Here is a 16,224-nt window from a genome sequence, read left to right as displayed (position 1 = left end):
TAACTGGCTGTGTAACCTTGAGCAAGTTACTTAACCCCAATTGCTTTAAAAAAAAGAAAAAAAGAAGGAGTAGTCTAAACAGATCAATGTAGATTGATAGGCAGTCCCGGTGTCCATTTAGATATAAAAAAACAGGCCATTTATAGAAAATGGAGGCAAAGATGACTTCTCTAACATCCCCCCAGTGCACATCCATCATAGCTTTTGGAAGTGGTATTGCAAACACAAGTCTGCGTTATTCAGTGCATTACCTCATCAGCTGGACCCCAGAGACTTGTGGCCCTTTTGAAACTGAATCTCTGAACTCCTTCTTCCACATGTAAAGGGCATCAGGTGCTAATCCCTACTGGAAAAGGGCAAAGTGGGATTAGTATCTCTGAAATGGAAAGGTTTAGATCCAGATAGGGCACTGGCTCCTCAAACCACAACCTTGTTCTTATCATTTACCCTGATTAAAAGCTTGAAGCTCCCTTTCAAAAGCTGTAGCAGATTTCAATGATTAAAAAACAAAAACAGCAGTTAGGAGCCTTGACTTCACCTAAAAATAAAGAAGGTATGACTTTTCTTTATGTATCTATATTTGGGCCAGTGTACACAGAGCTGTGACTATCCAAGAGCCAGATCTAGGAGCCTTGTTGACCAAAGGGCTTGCTTACTGTCTGCCAGGCACTTGGGATGAAAGGACAACAATGAAAACAGTTTCCACCCTCCGGTTAAAAAAAAATACGCTACTTAGAATGGAACACTGAGTAAAAGGTATAGTGCATTGAAGATGTGGGATCTAGAAGGAATTTTGAGGTCTAAGCCCCTTATTTTAGAAGACAATCAGGGAGCTGCCACATGCAAATAACTATGTCAAGACAAGATATAGACAGAGTAAATTGGAGATCATCAGCAGAGAAAAGTCCCTAGCATAAGAGGGATTGGGAAAGGCTTCTTGTGGAAGGTGAGATTTAACTAGAACTTGAAGGAAGCCAGGAGGCAGAGATGAGGAGGTGTGGGGGGCTATTGATATTCCGTCCTCTTACTTACCCATAGTAAGTCTTCGGTCGTCACCGGCCTCCTAGGAGGAATTACCAGACAGAGCACCCGAGGTTTAAAGGAGTTGTTTATTCAGGCTCAGCTACATCGCGACTGCCCTGAACTTCCGCATCAGGGCAACTTATAGGTACACATAGCCAATCATCTTCTACAGCTCTATTCATTACCTTTTAAGGTCATACATCAAGCAAGCAGGCACTAGCCCATATACCATTATTTCCTGGCCCCCAACAAGGAGGAAGAGAATTCTAGGCCTGAGGGAGACCACCAGTAAAAACGGAATGTGGCAATGTGTCCTCAGAGCCACTCAGCTGTGCCTGCCCTTTGAGCTGCTGATACTGCAACTAAGCCCATGCCCCAAAGAAGTATGAAAACCCCCATATATATGTAGATATTTATGTAGGTATAGATATAAATGTTTATAGCAGCTTTTTATTCATTAATGAAGGGCTGGCAACTTAAGGAAATGCCCACCTATTGGAGAATAACTCAACAAATTATGGTATGTGTATTTTTGTGTGTATTTATACGTGTGTATATATATATATGTATGTGTATATATATGTTTATAGATAGTGAAATATTATTGTACTGTTACAAATTATAAAATGAACAGTTTCAGTAGCAGCTTGGAAAACCTCCATGAACTGATGCAGAGTGAAGTGTGCAGAACTAGTAGAGCAATTTATATGATAATGACAACTTTGAAATACTTTGGACTTCTGATCCATGCACTGATAATGCATAGTTCGAGAGGACTTAGCACGAAGCATGTTTCCTACCTTCTTGACTTAAAGTACAGAGCAAGGCAGATTTTTCAGCATGGACAATAAAGGAATTTGTTTTGTTGGACTATGAAAATTTGTAATGAGGGTTTTATTCTTCCTTTTTTTATTGTTCAGTTGGAGAGTTGGAAGTAGAAGGGGCAGATGATAAGTGTGTGTAATAAATAAATTACATTAAAATAGAAAAAAGATATTGCAAAGCAGTTAATGATTAGAAGCCATTAAGGGAAGAATACTATTGAATCTGCTCTCTGCCCTGCTATAAGGCTTCTTTGCAATTTCCTGCTCGTATTTTGTGGTTCTAGGAATGCCCAGTTCCATTAAGCCACTGTCCACTCTCAGGCCTTTGTAGAAGAGATGTTCTCAGATTTCTTAATGACAATTAGTCTGTAAAGGTAAAGATCTAATAAATAAGTTGAGACTTTGGTGATAAACTAGGATAGAATTGTCTTTCTTTAAACAAAATTTCAAGTTATTGTTACCCTTTCCCATTAAAATTATATGCTTAATTAAGTATTGTTAGTATTGGTGCATGAATTTCTAGATAGCCAGGCCCTGGAGCTCCTTTCCCAGTTCCTACTCTGATTATTCTCCTAGACTGATGAGGGGCTACTAGCTTCCCTTTGTGCTTAGGGGTACCCCCGAGAGGTTGGCCATATTTTACTAAAGCTACGTAAGTCATGAGCCCTCTGCGCTGTGCTACTCCCATGATCATTTATTTAGCCAAATTTTATTAGCTTTTAGAATTAGGCATTTACTAAGAGTTAAAAACAGTTGTGAAATATTCTCCTCCCTCCAAAGTTTGTGACACACTCTCCCTCAAGTGCATACGGAATCCTGAGCACAGTGGGCTCAAATTTAGAGAGCATATATTGCACAGAGGTAACTCACAGTTCTTGGTTAAGGGAAGTCCTTTTCTCCCCTTCATGGGATACTCAAGAAGTTCCTTTTAGGCATGGTCTGCCATTTTTACTGAGCTCCTTGGGGAGCATTGATGCAGACACTGCTGCTAAGCTGTTCTTTGGTTGCTGCTTGAATTCTGATGGGAACAAGAAAAGTTCCGTAGACCTTTAAATTTCCCTCCAGCTAACGTGAGGTGTGGATGATGATGGTGAGGGTTAAGAGACAGCCAAAGCAGCAGTCTGAATCAACCTCCTATCTATAACACCCTCCCACTACCTGCATTCCCAAGTGATTGCTTCAAAAAGGTAACTCACACCACTTTGAGTCCGATGTTCAATTTCATGTCTCTCTTGGGCCCAAACTGTCTTGATAGTTTCCCTAAGCAAATTAATCTTTACACTCTTTTCCTGTGCAGCATAACTTCCATTTTCATGTAGTGGCTTATCAGGTATTGCTAATTGACACGATCTTTTTACACTTATTTGGAATACCTTTGATCGATTTTATTCAAGTTAGACTCATCCCCACTTGGTTAAGGTACCAGGAATATCATTTGATTGCTTACCTTAGGTGGAATGCAGTAATTTGATAGATGTAATCAGTTGATCCTACCCTTATATGTAAAGCACTTAACAGGCACTTCCTAATTATTACTCAGAACTATTACAAAGGACAGCATTTGTTAGGATTATAGCAGGGAAGAAGGGAACTGACATGAGTATCTAACACTGGCAGTGAGACTGAGTGATGCTGCAGTTCATCCCCAGCCTCTTTTGATTGATAGACCAAGAATTAGCCAGGAACAGAATCTGTGTTTGGAATCTTCCTCATTGCACTCCTCACAGGAGCCCTTGTTCCTTCTTGCCAACGTTGAAATCATAAGCCATTATCTCTATGTATGAGACCATTTCATCACTGTTAGAAACTTTAAAGTGACAAGTCCTTTGAGTTCACCTAGAGAGTCACATTTTAAAAATTATTCTTTACGTAAAGATTATGTGCAAATTCAATAACTAGGGCCTTTATTTTGGCCAGGGAAAGATAAACAAATGTCAACACCTGCCAATAAGCCCTGGCTGTTGGAGGGTAGGAAATGGTGCCAGCACCTTCTCCATTTTTTATTTTATCTTCAGTTGCAGATTCATTTCAGCAAGTACATCTCTATCTCTATCTATGTGTATATATATATATTATATATATATATATATATATATTTTTTTTTTTTCCTCTGTAGTATCTTCCTAGCATTGCAGAACCTATGAGCAAGCCCTTCTCCAAAAAACTCGAGGTTTGGCCTCTATGTACTGTCTAAATTTAAATATGGAGATCATTGTTTTTATGTCTGTTGTGTACCCACTGAATAAATTCTTGTGGAGTGAATGAACATTTCAATTGTGCTTGCCAAACCAGACCTGCATATATACCTTCCTTGGGAGGAAAGCCACTCCTATCGGAACTTTCAGAAACCCTCTTTTTTACCTTGGCCATCTTTCACCTATAGGAATTTCTTTCCCTCTTTTCCCTTCTCCCCTTTGCCTCTCCCCTCTACCCCAACACACATCCATCTCTGGCTCTGAGAAAAATGATCAGTTGGTATCACTATTGTTCACCTTTGGAGAGTTCATGTCTTTCATATACCCTCCTTTTTACTCATCCTTCCTGAGATTTTCCAGACCAAAATACCATTTTCTGACCTTCAGGATTAATCCTCTCAGTGTAAATTACTGGAGACCTGGGACCATCTTGTTTTTGTATTTGTATCCTCAGTCTATAGCATTATGCTTAACAGGCAGTAATGAATAAGTGAATGAAAAGGAATTTATTGAACTTTTATTATGTACTTGGTACTGTGCTAAGGGCTGGGAATAGAAATATAAGCCAGTAAGACAGCCTTTACCCTCAAGGAGCTTACATAACAAGAACAATATCAGCAGCAGCAGTGGCACCAGTTAGCATTTCTGTATCACTTTAAAGTTGGAAAATGTTTTACATAAGAGGGCGGATAGAGCACTGGCCCTGGAGCCAGGAGGACCTGAGTTCAAATCAGACCTCAGAGAGTTTAACACTTACTAGCCATGTGACCTTGGGCAAGTCACTTAACCCCAATTGCCCTTCCCTCCCCCCTCCAAAAAGCAAAAAACAAATCAAAAAATGTATGTTTTATATACATTATTTCATTGTCCTTGGAACTGAGAAAACTTAAAGGACTATTGCAATAATTATCTCTTGGTCCTCCTTACCCAAATCCAGTTGTCTTTCACGCAACTATCGAAGTGGTCCTCTACCCAATTGTTTGATAAATTTCAATAGCTCCCTATTACCTCTAGGATAATTTATAAAGTCCTCTTTTTTTGGAGGGCAATGGGGGTTAAGTAAGTGACTTGCCCAAGGTCACATGGCTAGTTTTTGTGTTAAGTGTCTGAGGCCAGATTTGAACTCAGGTCCTCCTGACTCCAGGACCGGTGCTCCTAGCCACCCCAAAATCCTCTGATTTTTAAAGCTTCTTATAACCTGCCCCTATCTTGCCTTTCCAGTCTTCTTACACCCAAATCATGTCCAGGTGCTCAGGGAGAAAGTGGCTTCCAGCTGTTCCTTGCACAATACCCTTCATCTTCCTGCTCTGGGCATTTTTTACCTGCTATTTATTTGCCTTGCCTCCTCTTCTCTGCCTCTTGGCTTCCCTGGCTTCTTCTAATTTTCAACTAAAATTCTGCCTTCTTTATGAAGCCTTTTTTAGTTCTCCTGAATCTTCATGCCCTCTCTTTGAGATTCCTTCCAACTTGTCCTGTCCGTAATTGTTTGTCCCTAGTTGTTTCCATGTTGGCTCCCCCATTGAGAGCAGGGAGTGTTTTCGCCTTTCTTTGGGCCCCTCCTTTTAATGCATTGGCACTAAGCCTGGCATGGGCTTAATGTTTAGTAAATGCCCATTGACTTGCTAACTTTCCTTCTCCGCTGCCTTATAATTATTATATATTTGTCTGTAGGTCTAAGTCAGTCCCTGACTTTATTACTTAAACCAAAATATGGTGTATTTTTGGTTCATCACAGCTGTATTTTCTTTTTTTGAAAGTAAGTTTTAATTTAGTTTTTATTTTTATATCACTTAAATTTGGCCCAGTACTCCCAGAGCACTGTCCTATATAACCATTTTTTTAAGAAAAAGAGGGAGATGAAAAGAAAAATTAGCCAAACATATCAGTACATCGAAAAGCCTGAAAATATATGCAAAATTGAATATCTATGGACCTCCCACCTCTGCACAGGAGTAGAGAAGAATGTCTCCTCATCTCTCTTCTTTGGGGCCCTATTTACAGGACTAAGTTTTCTTCTCTTTCTTAATAATGAGGTTGTTTTCCTTCTCCCTTGCCGAATCCCTTTACCTCTTTTGGCTTCATCTTGAAAATGAGGAACTAGTGATGTCTCAGAGCCCAGCCTGTGATGATGAAGCACAATGCTTGGCGTTTAGAGACTGTTTGTGAGCCGAGACACCACCTACTAGCTTCCTGAACACAATCGGGAGGACCAAGTGAAAGCCAGTGTGCCCAGCTCTGTTGTTTAAAAGAAAGTCATTAGTGCTGTATTTTAACAGAATGGCTTCTCTATTTCTGTAGCATCTTGAGAATTCTCAAAATGTTATTGCAGTCTTGGGAAGTCATTCTATTAAAATATAGCAGTAATTACATTTTAAAATAACAGCTATATACCTCTTTCTTTTGGACTTTAAAACATATTATTAATTTCTCACGAAAATCTTCCTAACTCACCTTTAATACAAAATCTCATGAGTGTTAATATTTTTTCTTTCACATATTTGTATAATAACTCAAGAAAGAGAAGTGAAGTAACAATGATGGATGGATTTTTTAATAACATTTTAGTTTACAGTATGCTTTGGTGAGGCTAAGAAGTTATGACTTGTCCAGATACATTTGGTTATTAAATAATGAAATATTCACCTTGAACTCAGTTCTTCAGCCTTCTGACTCTTTCTACTGTCCTATCCTGCCCTAATAAAAATACTTTATTGAAAATCATTTATTAGCCTGAAGAATAGAAGTCTTTATGAGGAGGAGAGGAGGGGAGAAGTGGAACATGACATTTGTCTTCCAGTTTGGGGACAAAGATTAGAAGATGTTCCTTAAAGTTTAGAAACAGGAGTAATGGGGGCAAATTTCTTTTTTTCCCAGAGTCCCCAAAACCTACTTGCTTCTGACATACACAGTCCACTCAATCTCAGACCTTCCTCCTATACCGGAGTTATTTAGTACAGCCCAGAATGCTGGACAGCTTGGACAAACAAGCTGGCAGCAGTAAAACATGTCACAAACCTCATCAGAGATAGCCCCTGACCAGTATTTGTGTCTTATCTGGCTTCCACAGTGTCTCAAATAAAGCTATTAAGAAATCTGACTGGTGAAGGTAATTTTTACTTAAATATTTTGTTATCGTTCTATAATTATGTCTTTATATTGTTATGGAAGTACTGTGGCAAAATGTACTTTTGAGTTCCATCTATTGCTTTGTATTTTGAAAGTTTTTAGTTCATGCTCAAGCCATTTTCAGAGTAGTATTGCAGTCTTAGTGCAAGCCTGCTCATCCCTTGCCTGCTAAGCAGTCTTGCATTATATGCACACATGCACACACAGGGATATGCATGTGCTCAGACATATGCACATGTGCACATATATACTGGAGCGAATTTTTAAATTCCTATAAGATGCCTGTTAGTTACTTAATTTTTACATTTACTGGAACCATTTATTTAATGTTTCACCTCTGATATCTGTTAGGAAAAAGAACCTTTTCTGATCTTTCTGGCTGCTAGTGCCACCCTCTTTAAGATTATCTCACATCCATTGTGTATTTTTCTTATGTGATATCTGGTTTGAGGGCAGAGCCTTGAGTTCAGGAGCTCCATTTTATGTGTTGACAATCATCTCATTATTTCCCGTGAGCTGTACTACTTTTGAACTTCCTTGTATTACTCCATTATGCCCTTGACTACTCCTCCCACCCTCTAACCTTTCCATCTTATTTTTGTGTGTTATCTTTTATTAGAGTATAAACTACTTGAGGCCAAGGATTCTGTTTTTATTTGTATTTGTGTCTTCAGTGCTTAGTACAGTGCCTGGTACCCAGTAGTTGCTTAGTAAATATGTATTGAGGAATCATATTTTTGTATGTTGCTTATCCCATTAGAATATAAGTTCCTTGAGGGTGTATCAACAATGCAGTATTCACAATGCCTACAGTAACTATAAATATGCTGATATAGTTATTAATCACAAAATACAGCAGGCTCTCTACATGGGAAATAAAGGTAGAACATTTATTCAGATACCAGAAAACTGAGTCCCCCAAACCAGAAAGTCAAGGCCATCACACTAGTTATGCAGTTGGCACACGTAGTTAATGTAGCAAACACCCACATTCTCAAGCCTTCAAAACAGAACAGGCTACCTCAGGCAAAGGTCCTCTTATCCCCACTCACAGCAACTGCTCAGCGTCCAGGAAGCGTGCTCCCAGCAGCTCTGGCCCCCTGCAATTCCGGTCCCTGGCAGTCCTCAGCAGGAGTCCCTAGCAGAAATTCTGGCTGGCTCAAAAGCAAGAGTTTGAGGCGCTGCCGCCGCCTCTGCTGACAATCATGGCAGGCACTCTAGCTTGGCTGCCACTTCCTCTTGCCCCACCCCTTCCTGTTATGTCAGCAAATTCAAAGGGCATGAAAGATCTTTAAATCCCATAACCCTTACAGAAGGCAGGGGACTATTTTTGCTTTTTCTTTGTACTCCCAGCACTTATCATAGTCCCTAGCACATAGTAAGGGCTTAATAAATGCTTGTTGATTGATGAAAATAAAAGCAATTGAAAACAATGTTTTTTCATTCTAACACTGCCATTTAATATTTAAGACAAGACTAAAGGTGATTAGGGAATCCACAATGCTTTCACACCACTTCCTTTCTGTTTGTGTGAAATGTGTCTGTTCTTTACATAGCTTCACTTTTATCTTTTGTGTTAATTACAGTTTCTTTTTCACTCTTTCCATTGACCTTTTAGAAGTTGCCTTCATCACTATTAATTATTTTAGATAAATCTTATGTTACCTTTATAGTTATGAATTAGCATAAATTATTCAGTCTGACAGTCTCAAAATTTTGAAGTGAACGTTCCTCATTAAAATATTATGAACATAAAATGAGGACATCAGAAAAAAAGAAAAAAGAAGCCTTCATTTACATTCTCAAACATTTATTCCATAGACATGTTCGATTTATGCAATTATCCACACTTCTATAATTATTAAATATTAGCCACATCCCTTTGTCCTTCTTTGGATTTTAAAATAGTTTGGTAGTCTCTCCTCATCTTTCTGTAGTCGATAAACCTTTATTAAGTGCCTACTCTGTGCTGTAGGTACTATGGTGAGGTCTATGTGAGAACCAAGGGTGAGTCATTCTTGCCAGATGATGATTCAATATATCAATGAATCCTACATCTCATTGATGGCATATTAGTCCTCTGTCAGTACATAGCATGGCCCATTCATGGCTTCTTGTCTTGTGTACTTCATATCCTGGTTTCCCAATGGGAAAGCCTTACTTAACTTAACTTACTTAACTTTCAGGTTCATCTTGTCCCCTTGGTAATCTCCAAACTAAAAATATAGCTCCTGTCTAGAGTTTTCCCAAAATACTTGGTAACACAGTCCCTTCTAGAAAAGGTTCTCAGTATAAAATATTTATGTCAGGTATGTGATAGCATTTTGTTGCTTCTACCACAGAAAAGACTTAAAATAGAAAGGCTTCATAAGTGTCCTTTCACAAATACTAGGAACATAAAATAATAACCCATCATATATATTTTTTTCTTCTGGGACACCAAGATACCTTTGTGGAACTGAAGTATTGCTATTTCCCTTTTCCATTCCCCTTATACATACATTGCCTGAGCGATGCTGATGATTCTGATCATCTGGCCAGCTTGGCCATGGCCTGCACTTTCTTGAGTTGATTAGTTACAAGATGACCAGAGAGTCGCAATCTTTTCCTCTGCGAGGTTCTTTTCCCTTTGGTTGTCTGGCATCTGACCGAAGAACCGTGGACCTCTCAGACCATAAGATTATGACCAAAGCTGGAAAAATCCATTTTTAGGAACACTGAATGATGACTTTTGCTTGTGAAGTAAAATAGAAAATCAGAAGTCAGTGGCCATGACCTCTGTCTCACTGAGGGAAGCGCTTGTTGCTGTTGTAGTTGCTATTGTTGCTGACAGAAATGGAGAGGTTGGAAAAAATATTCTTTCTTCTCCCACCCCCACCTTAAGGAAAACATAAAGTGGAGAAATTACTGGAAATAGGACCTCAGAGAGGGTAGACACAGTGATGTGAAACCTCACTCTTACAGACTACATAGCAACTAGGTTTTTGGACAGGAGTTCATTCCCCCCATAACCATAACAACTACGTTTGATGCATTCCCATTCAACACAACCATAGTCACTGAGGATCACTCAATAACTGTGGTGTCATTTCAGCCAAGTGCATATCCCTTATAGCTTCTGTGACATAACATTAACTTTGTTCCCTTCACCAAGATGTGCAACTTTGTAGTCATCCTTAATTGTTCAGTCTCTGTCATCTCTCAAATCTTAGTCTCTTGCCAAATTTTGCCAGTTCTTCACAATATCTCTTGCATCAATCCCCTGCTCTTTCCTTATATAAATACTACCTTAATTTAGGCCTTCATTGTCTTTTAATTGGGCTGCTGTAATAGTTTGATGTCCCTCCTTCTAGTCTTCCACAGAGTTGGCAAAATAATATTCCTGAGGTACAGATTTTATCATTACTGTTCTGCTTCTAGGATAAAATACAAGATCTGCAGTCTGGCCTCCACCTACCTTTCAAGGCATTATTTCATATCACTCCTCTACATGAGCTTCACGTTCCAGCCATATTGGATTCTGTATCTCCATATTCTGCTTCCTTTCTCTCTCTATTCCCACAGACAAAACCATGTCTGGAATATACTTTCACTTTCTTTATGTCTCCCAGAATCTTTCTCTTACTTCCAAGTTCAGCTCAGATCCTGTCCTTTCCATAACTCATCTCATTTCATAATTTTAGCATTTTTTCCTCTCTCTCTTTTCCTAATATTTTTATGTATCAACATTTTTGCCCCCCCCACAGTTGATTGTAAACTCCTGCCATGTAGGTTCCATTTATTGTCTGTCTTTGGATCCCCCTTTCTGAGAAGTATGCCTCCAACATATAATAGGTTCTCAAGTGTTTGTTGTATTGAATACAGCATTAAGTTATTTCCTTGAAAACTAGATCCACAATCTGTCTTTTTTCTCTCCTAGTGGGGGAGGGCCAGTGCCTTGTTCATCACTGACTCTTGGGTCCATTGAGTAAGTGTAAAAAATAGTTATTATTACTGCTTTCATTTCAGTTAATTTACAAATAAGTCTGGGGGTCCTCATCTCCACCTCCATTCCTTGAGGCCAGATACAAAAGTGAAAAGAACTGATGTAGAATAAGGGACCTTGGGCTAAGTGGTTTGTGGAGGAGAAAACACTAGTAGCGATTAGTCTGTAATTATATGTGCACAAAATTTCATTGCACATGTATGTATTGATTATGTAGTATGACAGCAGATTCATATAGAAATTTAAGCAGGAGGTAAGGAAGGCATTGATTAAATATAAAAGTTTAGAAAGTAATTTAGTTTTAGCAGTAAATAGTTTGGAAAAAAAATCATAGCTCTACCTCAATGCATTTATTCATGATGCTGCAAATTTTCTTGTACTTTGGATGTGAACCCAAATGAAAGATCATCCCAAAGGGATTGTCAGCTACACCCTGGAGCTTCATGTTCAGAACTGAAATGAAATGACACCCTCCTGGTCCATCTTGCAGTTAAGAGAAGGACATTTATTTAGCCAGAGCTGGGAAAGGACACTCAATGAGGCTAAAGTCTTATGTCCGTTGAGTTGCTCCGCCTCCCTCTTGGCTGTGCTGGTGCCCAGCTCAGAAGCCTGACAGAAGAGTCAATTTGGTGTCTTCTGTTTAGCAGACCAGGAAGGCCTATTAGTAGTTTGAGTCTTAGGCCTCTGGGCAGTTGAGTTCTGAGGAGGGTTTCTGTGCCTTTTACGGAAAAACTTGTCTTGTCTTCATTCTACCATCAAATGCTCAATTATCTCTTTTGAGTAATTTTTTCCTTTGAGAAGCTAAAGAGATTTAAGAGAGAATATTTTGGTAATTTAAAAAACCAGTATAAAGGGACTTTTATGTGTGAAAGCAGGTGTTTTAATGGTCAAAATTATACTTCAAGACCATTTCTTTTTCTCCTTTGAAAGGGGAAATGTTATTAAATGATGCCACTTTTGTGTGTTATAGAAAGAACACCATTCTAGCAGTCAGGAGATATGAAATTGGAGGCTTGACTTTGCTTTTCATTCATTCTGAAATCTTGTGGGCAAGTAAGTGCCTTACCTCCTCCTTCTCAGCTGCCCTCACCCCTGCCCGCCATGAGAGTATTGTGCTGCCTCTGTTTCTGGTTCCCTCCTGCACAGCCGAGGCCTTCTACTAGACTATGTTTTGTGGCAAGACATAGTGTGATGGTCAGTCAATTCCTGTGACATTTTACAATAAGATTGTGTTTAACTGTTCTGAGAAAATGCAAAATGTCAAATGCATACATTCGTGTGGAATTTCAACTGGAAACTGGATGAGTGGAGCCTGGGCTCATTTCTGAGGGCTCCTTTCAGACTAACCACACATTTTTCCTCTTACGTAGGCCAGCTTTGTATGGACATTGTTCTGTTGATTTTTATTACTGTTCTTTTTCTTTGAAAAAGTTCTAGAATATTGGTGTAAGTGGATGGCAGGAGCAGAATGGCTCTTCAGCTTCCTCTCCCCAACACTTATAAAAATTATATTGAGACATTTGGGTGCTGCTGTTGCAGAAACAGGCTTACTCAGTATTCATTTGTATTTAAACTTCTCCTAGGTAACAAATTGGTATCCCCCTGTCTTCTTCCTTTGTGATAGCTGTCTTTAAAAAAAAACCTTGCAAGTTTCTTAACAAGGTAGCATTTATGAAGCCCCTGCTGTGTTCCAAGCCTTGCATTCGATTTTGTGAATGAACAGTCATTACTTTCAAGGAGCTTCCCTTCTAATGGAAAAGACAAGAGGAACATATAGCATGAAAGTACTTTTACTCTCTTGTTGTAATATTCCGTCTATTGGCAATGAATAATAACGTTATTCTATGTTGTGCTGTCAGTACAGAATAAGTTCATTTTAAAGAAAGTTCCTCTTTGACCCACAGATCTCCATTTGTATAGAGGGAGAAAGGTGGTGAGCTGCAAGACTCATTAATTTGTTTCTGGTGCAAATGTTCTCTTTACTTGTAATGTATTAATACAAGCCATTAAGCTAGAATTTCTTCTGGCAAAAACAATCCCAGCAGATGGTAACTTTGCTCTCTATTAATTTTGGATTGGACATGTACTTTGGCTTGTTCGGTCATGTCATAGTTATAACATAATAAGGCTCATTCAGGCAGATATGATGATAATATAGTTATGGATATGTGCAATATCCAAAGCTACTTCACAGCTGATTTCAACTGTGTGAATAACTTGGGTTTTCTATCATAAATATCAAGGTTAACTTGTCCCTTAATTGAGGCAGTCACTAATAGGTGCACCCTGTGTCGTAGGAGAATTTACTGGGCCGTCCTCAAGTTACCAAGTTCCTCTTGTGTCAGAAAGTGTATCCCTGCTTCAGTACTTCAAGGATCTCTCCTTTCCTTGGTGTGGGGGCTTCTTCTATTGACCCCAATTCCAACTTTAGTAGATGGTTTCATAAGTCATAGTTATTGCCTCCAAAAAATGGCTTGCCCCTGGTGACAAGCCTTTTTGACCTTGGCATTTTTTTGACAGGTATGTACATGTTTTGTATTTGAAGGCAGTCTGGTGTAGTAGGGCCAGCCAGAGGGTATGTTCCCTGCAAGAATGGCCTTTGAAAACCCAGGGTCACAGGGATGGTATGATAAGTCACATGCCAAATCGATCTAGACATGAAATGCACAACTCTGCCTTCACCATCCATTTTTATCCAAGGTCAAGGTATTTTGCACGATGCTGTTTGTCTTAGTATTTTGACACATCTCATGGTTTAACTAAACTTTTCATCTTTTTATACCCAGATTTCTTTTGTGGGATTCCTTTGTCGAACCTATTATGTCAGCTATATTGGCAAATCTTGGAAATCTTTGCCACTTGCATTTCTGTGATATGATTGCAGTAATGTGGGTTTTAGATACCCATTATCTTAGTTGATTTATCAGTTTATTGTTCTTCTCTAAAGAGTTGCACAGAAAAATGCAAGAATTTTGTGAAGTGTTAGTGCTCTGGGGAGGGGTGGTGAGCAACCCTAGAGGTTGCTGTGTGTTCTTTGTATTTGGTCTAGCCTGGCCTGGTGATTTGGTCCAAATGGTGACCTTCTAGGTTAGAAACTTCTGCCATGTATATAATGGCACCTTCCCCTGGAACTTCGAGTTTGAAGGAGTTGCAAAGGGAAGTCAGAGGTTGCAGGGCTTGTCCAGAATCATGCCATTATTTGTGTCAGCATCAGGATTTGAATCCAGATCTTCCTGGCCTTCCAACCTAATAGCCTGCATCTCTAATAAATGCATCTTCAGCCAAAAAACATTTGGTTGGACAGTGATGGGAAATTGAATTCAAGTTGGGGGGGAGTTTTCATTTGGTACTGAAACTTTTTTTTTCTGTAGAAATTATTGATTTATTTCCTTTCTTACTTGAAGTTAACATCTATCAAACCTACTATTTCCCCCACGTCTCCTCGCAAATTTTGAGTGTGTATTAGTCCTTTTAGCATTATATTACTGGTAGCCTGTTTTTAAAATAAATCAATTAAAATGTGCAGTTGTTGAGTTAAACTATTAGTCAGTAGCCTGAGACTTCAGTAGGCATTTTCCAGAAATGCTATTTAGGAATAATATATGGAACACCTGGCAATTAGTATTTTGTTGCTTTCATTCTGTCCTGCAATTTCCCAGGGCTTGAACTGATAGTATAGGGGAATAGAGGGGATGAATCAGTTTAGAATAGGTAACTTTAAGGAGAGAAGGATTAGGTGTGGGTAGTGGGGGAGCCAAACTCATTTTCTAACTGGTGTAGTTAATGAGAAATCTTTACTTGAAAATAGTCCTATGTACTGTAGCTTGTAACAAACATTAATATTGGTGTCACAGTGCATATTAAATAATTTTATTTCACTTGCATGAATTTATTCAGTTTTAATAAATTAATTCATCTTATATATCTAATATGCTATATACGTACTTTGGGCAAATATATCATGATCAAAAAATAGAAAGAATATAATGTAATTTGGTTATGTCAAGCTATTATTGTTCTGTACTCAGAAAATTTTCACAACCTTATTTGATAAATCTAAGAAGATTAATTTTCACAGTATAGAATTGAAGCCTTGTTATTAAGTAGACTGTGAGAAGGGAATACAAAACGGAAGGAAGAAGTCTTGTTCTTTTTTTTAACATGCTGTAGCTGAGACACAGAAGTGTTTTGTTTGGGTGTGCTTCTCAAAGGGAGTTTAATTATCTCTAAGATTGAATTGTAGTGTTTAGCATAAACATATGACTGTAGTTGACCATTCATTACACATGGAATTATCCAATAGTCCATATCTGATAATGAAATCAGAATTCTTCTGGCTATTAGAGTTTACAACAATTGATACCATTTTTAAAATATTCCAAATTTCCAAAGCTTTGTAGTGGTAGACATTTGCAGTTCCTTTGTGCATTTCTTAGGGTATTTTCAGCTGTACAAACATTTAGTAGAGGCAGAGATGAATTTTCTTGTGCATTAAATGTATAGTTTGTTACTTTTTAACTTGGCTCTTTAATTCAATTTCATTTCTCACTGCAGGTTGCCTGCATGCAATTTATAAATGCCCTTGTCACCTCTCCTTATGATCTTGATTTTCGGATACATTTAAGAAATGAGTTTCTCCGTTCTGGACTCAAGAAAATGTTACCAGTAAGTAACGTATTTGATTTTATTTTCCAGATGAAGTTTGATATCTTTCCATGGTCATAAATGAATCTAGATAAATCTAACGTATCAACTATACAGTCTTCAATTTTTCTCATCCAAGACATTGTATAATTTAGCCTTGGCCTCTAAACTTCTAAATGTTACTGTAATAGCTCCTACACATAGCTGATAATTCAAACCTGATAATAATCAGTCCAACAGTGAACTCCTTTTTTTTCCATTCTTGGGGTTGGAATGCTGTTTATTTGTTGGTAGTTGACTGTTGAGGAAATAAAAGACTTTTACTTTCTTTTAGCTTTAATTCTCTTATGTTGGTTAAATTTAGTTTCATTCTGAAGATGAACAGAAATATATGGGTAATCCATTCTAGTCAAGTTCCTGGAAAGCT

General features: G+C 38.4%; 1 protein-coding gene across 1 annotated transcript in view; it reads left to right on the top strand.

Annotated features, from left to right (window-relative positions):
* DIAPH2 (diaphanous related formin 2) overlaps positions 1-16,224 on the top strand; it is an 873,453-nt gene that overhangs the window by 225,644 nt on the left and 631,585 nt on the right. Inside the window, exon 11 of the mRNA XM_069065282.1 lies at positions 15,708-15,818. Coding sequence (XP_068921383.1) covers positions 15,708-15,818 — 111 coding nt within the window. The remainder of the gene's footprint in view (positions 1-15,707; positions 15,819-16,224) is intronic.

The sequence above is a fragment of the Petaurus breviceps genome, unplaced genomic scaffold (genome assembly GCF_028583685.1).
Source record: "Petaurus breviceps papuanus isolate PSGF00001 unplaced genomic scaffold, PetGlider_PUasm1.0 90681, whole genome shotgun sequence".
NCBI classification, from domain to species: domain Eukaryota; kingdom Metazoa; phylum Chordata; class Mammalia; order Diprotodontia; family Petauridae; genus Petaurus; species Petaurus breviceps.
Note: the sequence above shows the minus strand (reverse complement) of the source record. Positions and strands in the feature narration are given on the sequence as shown.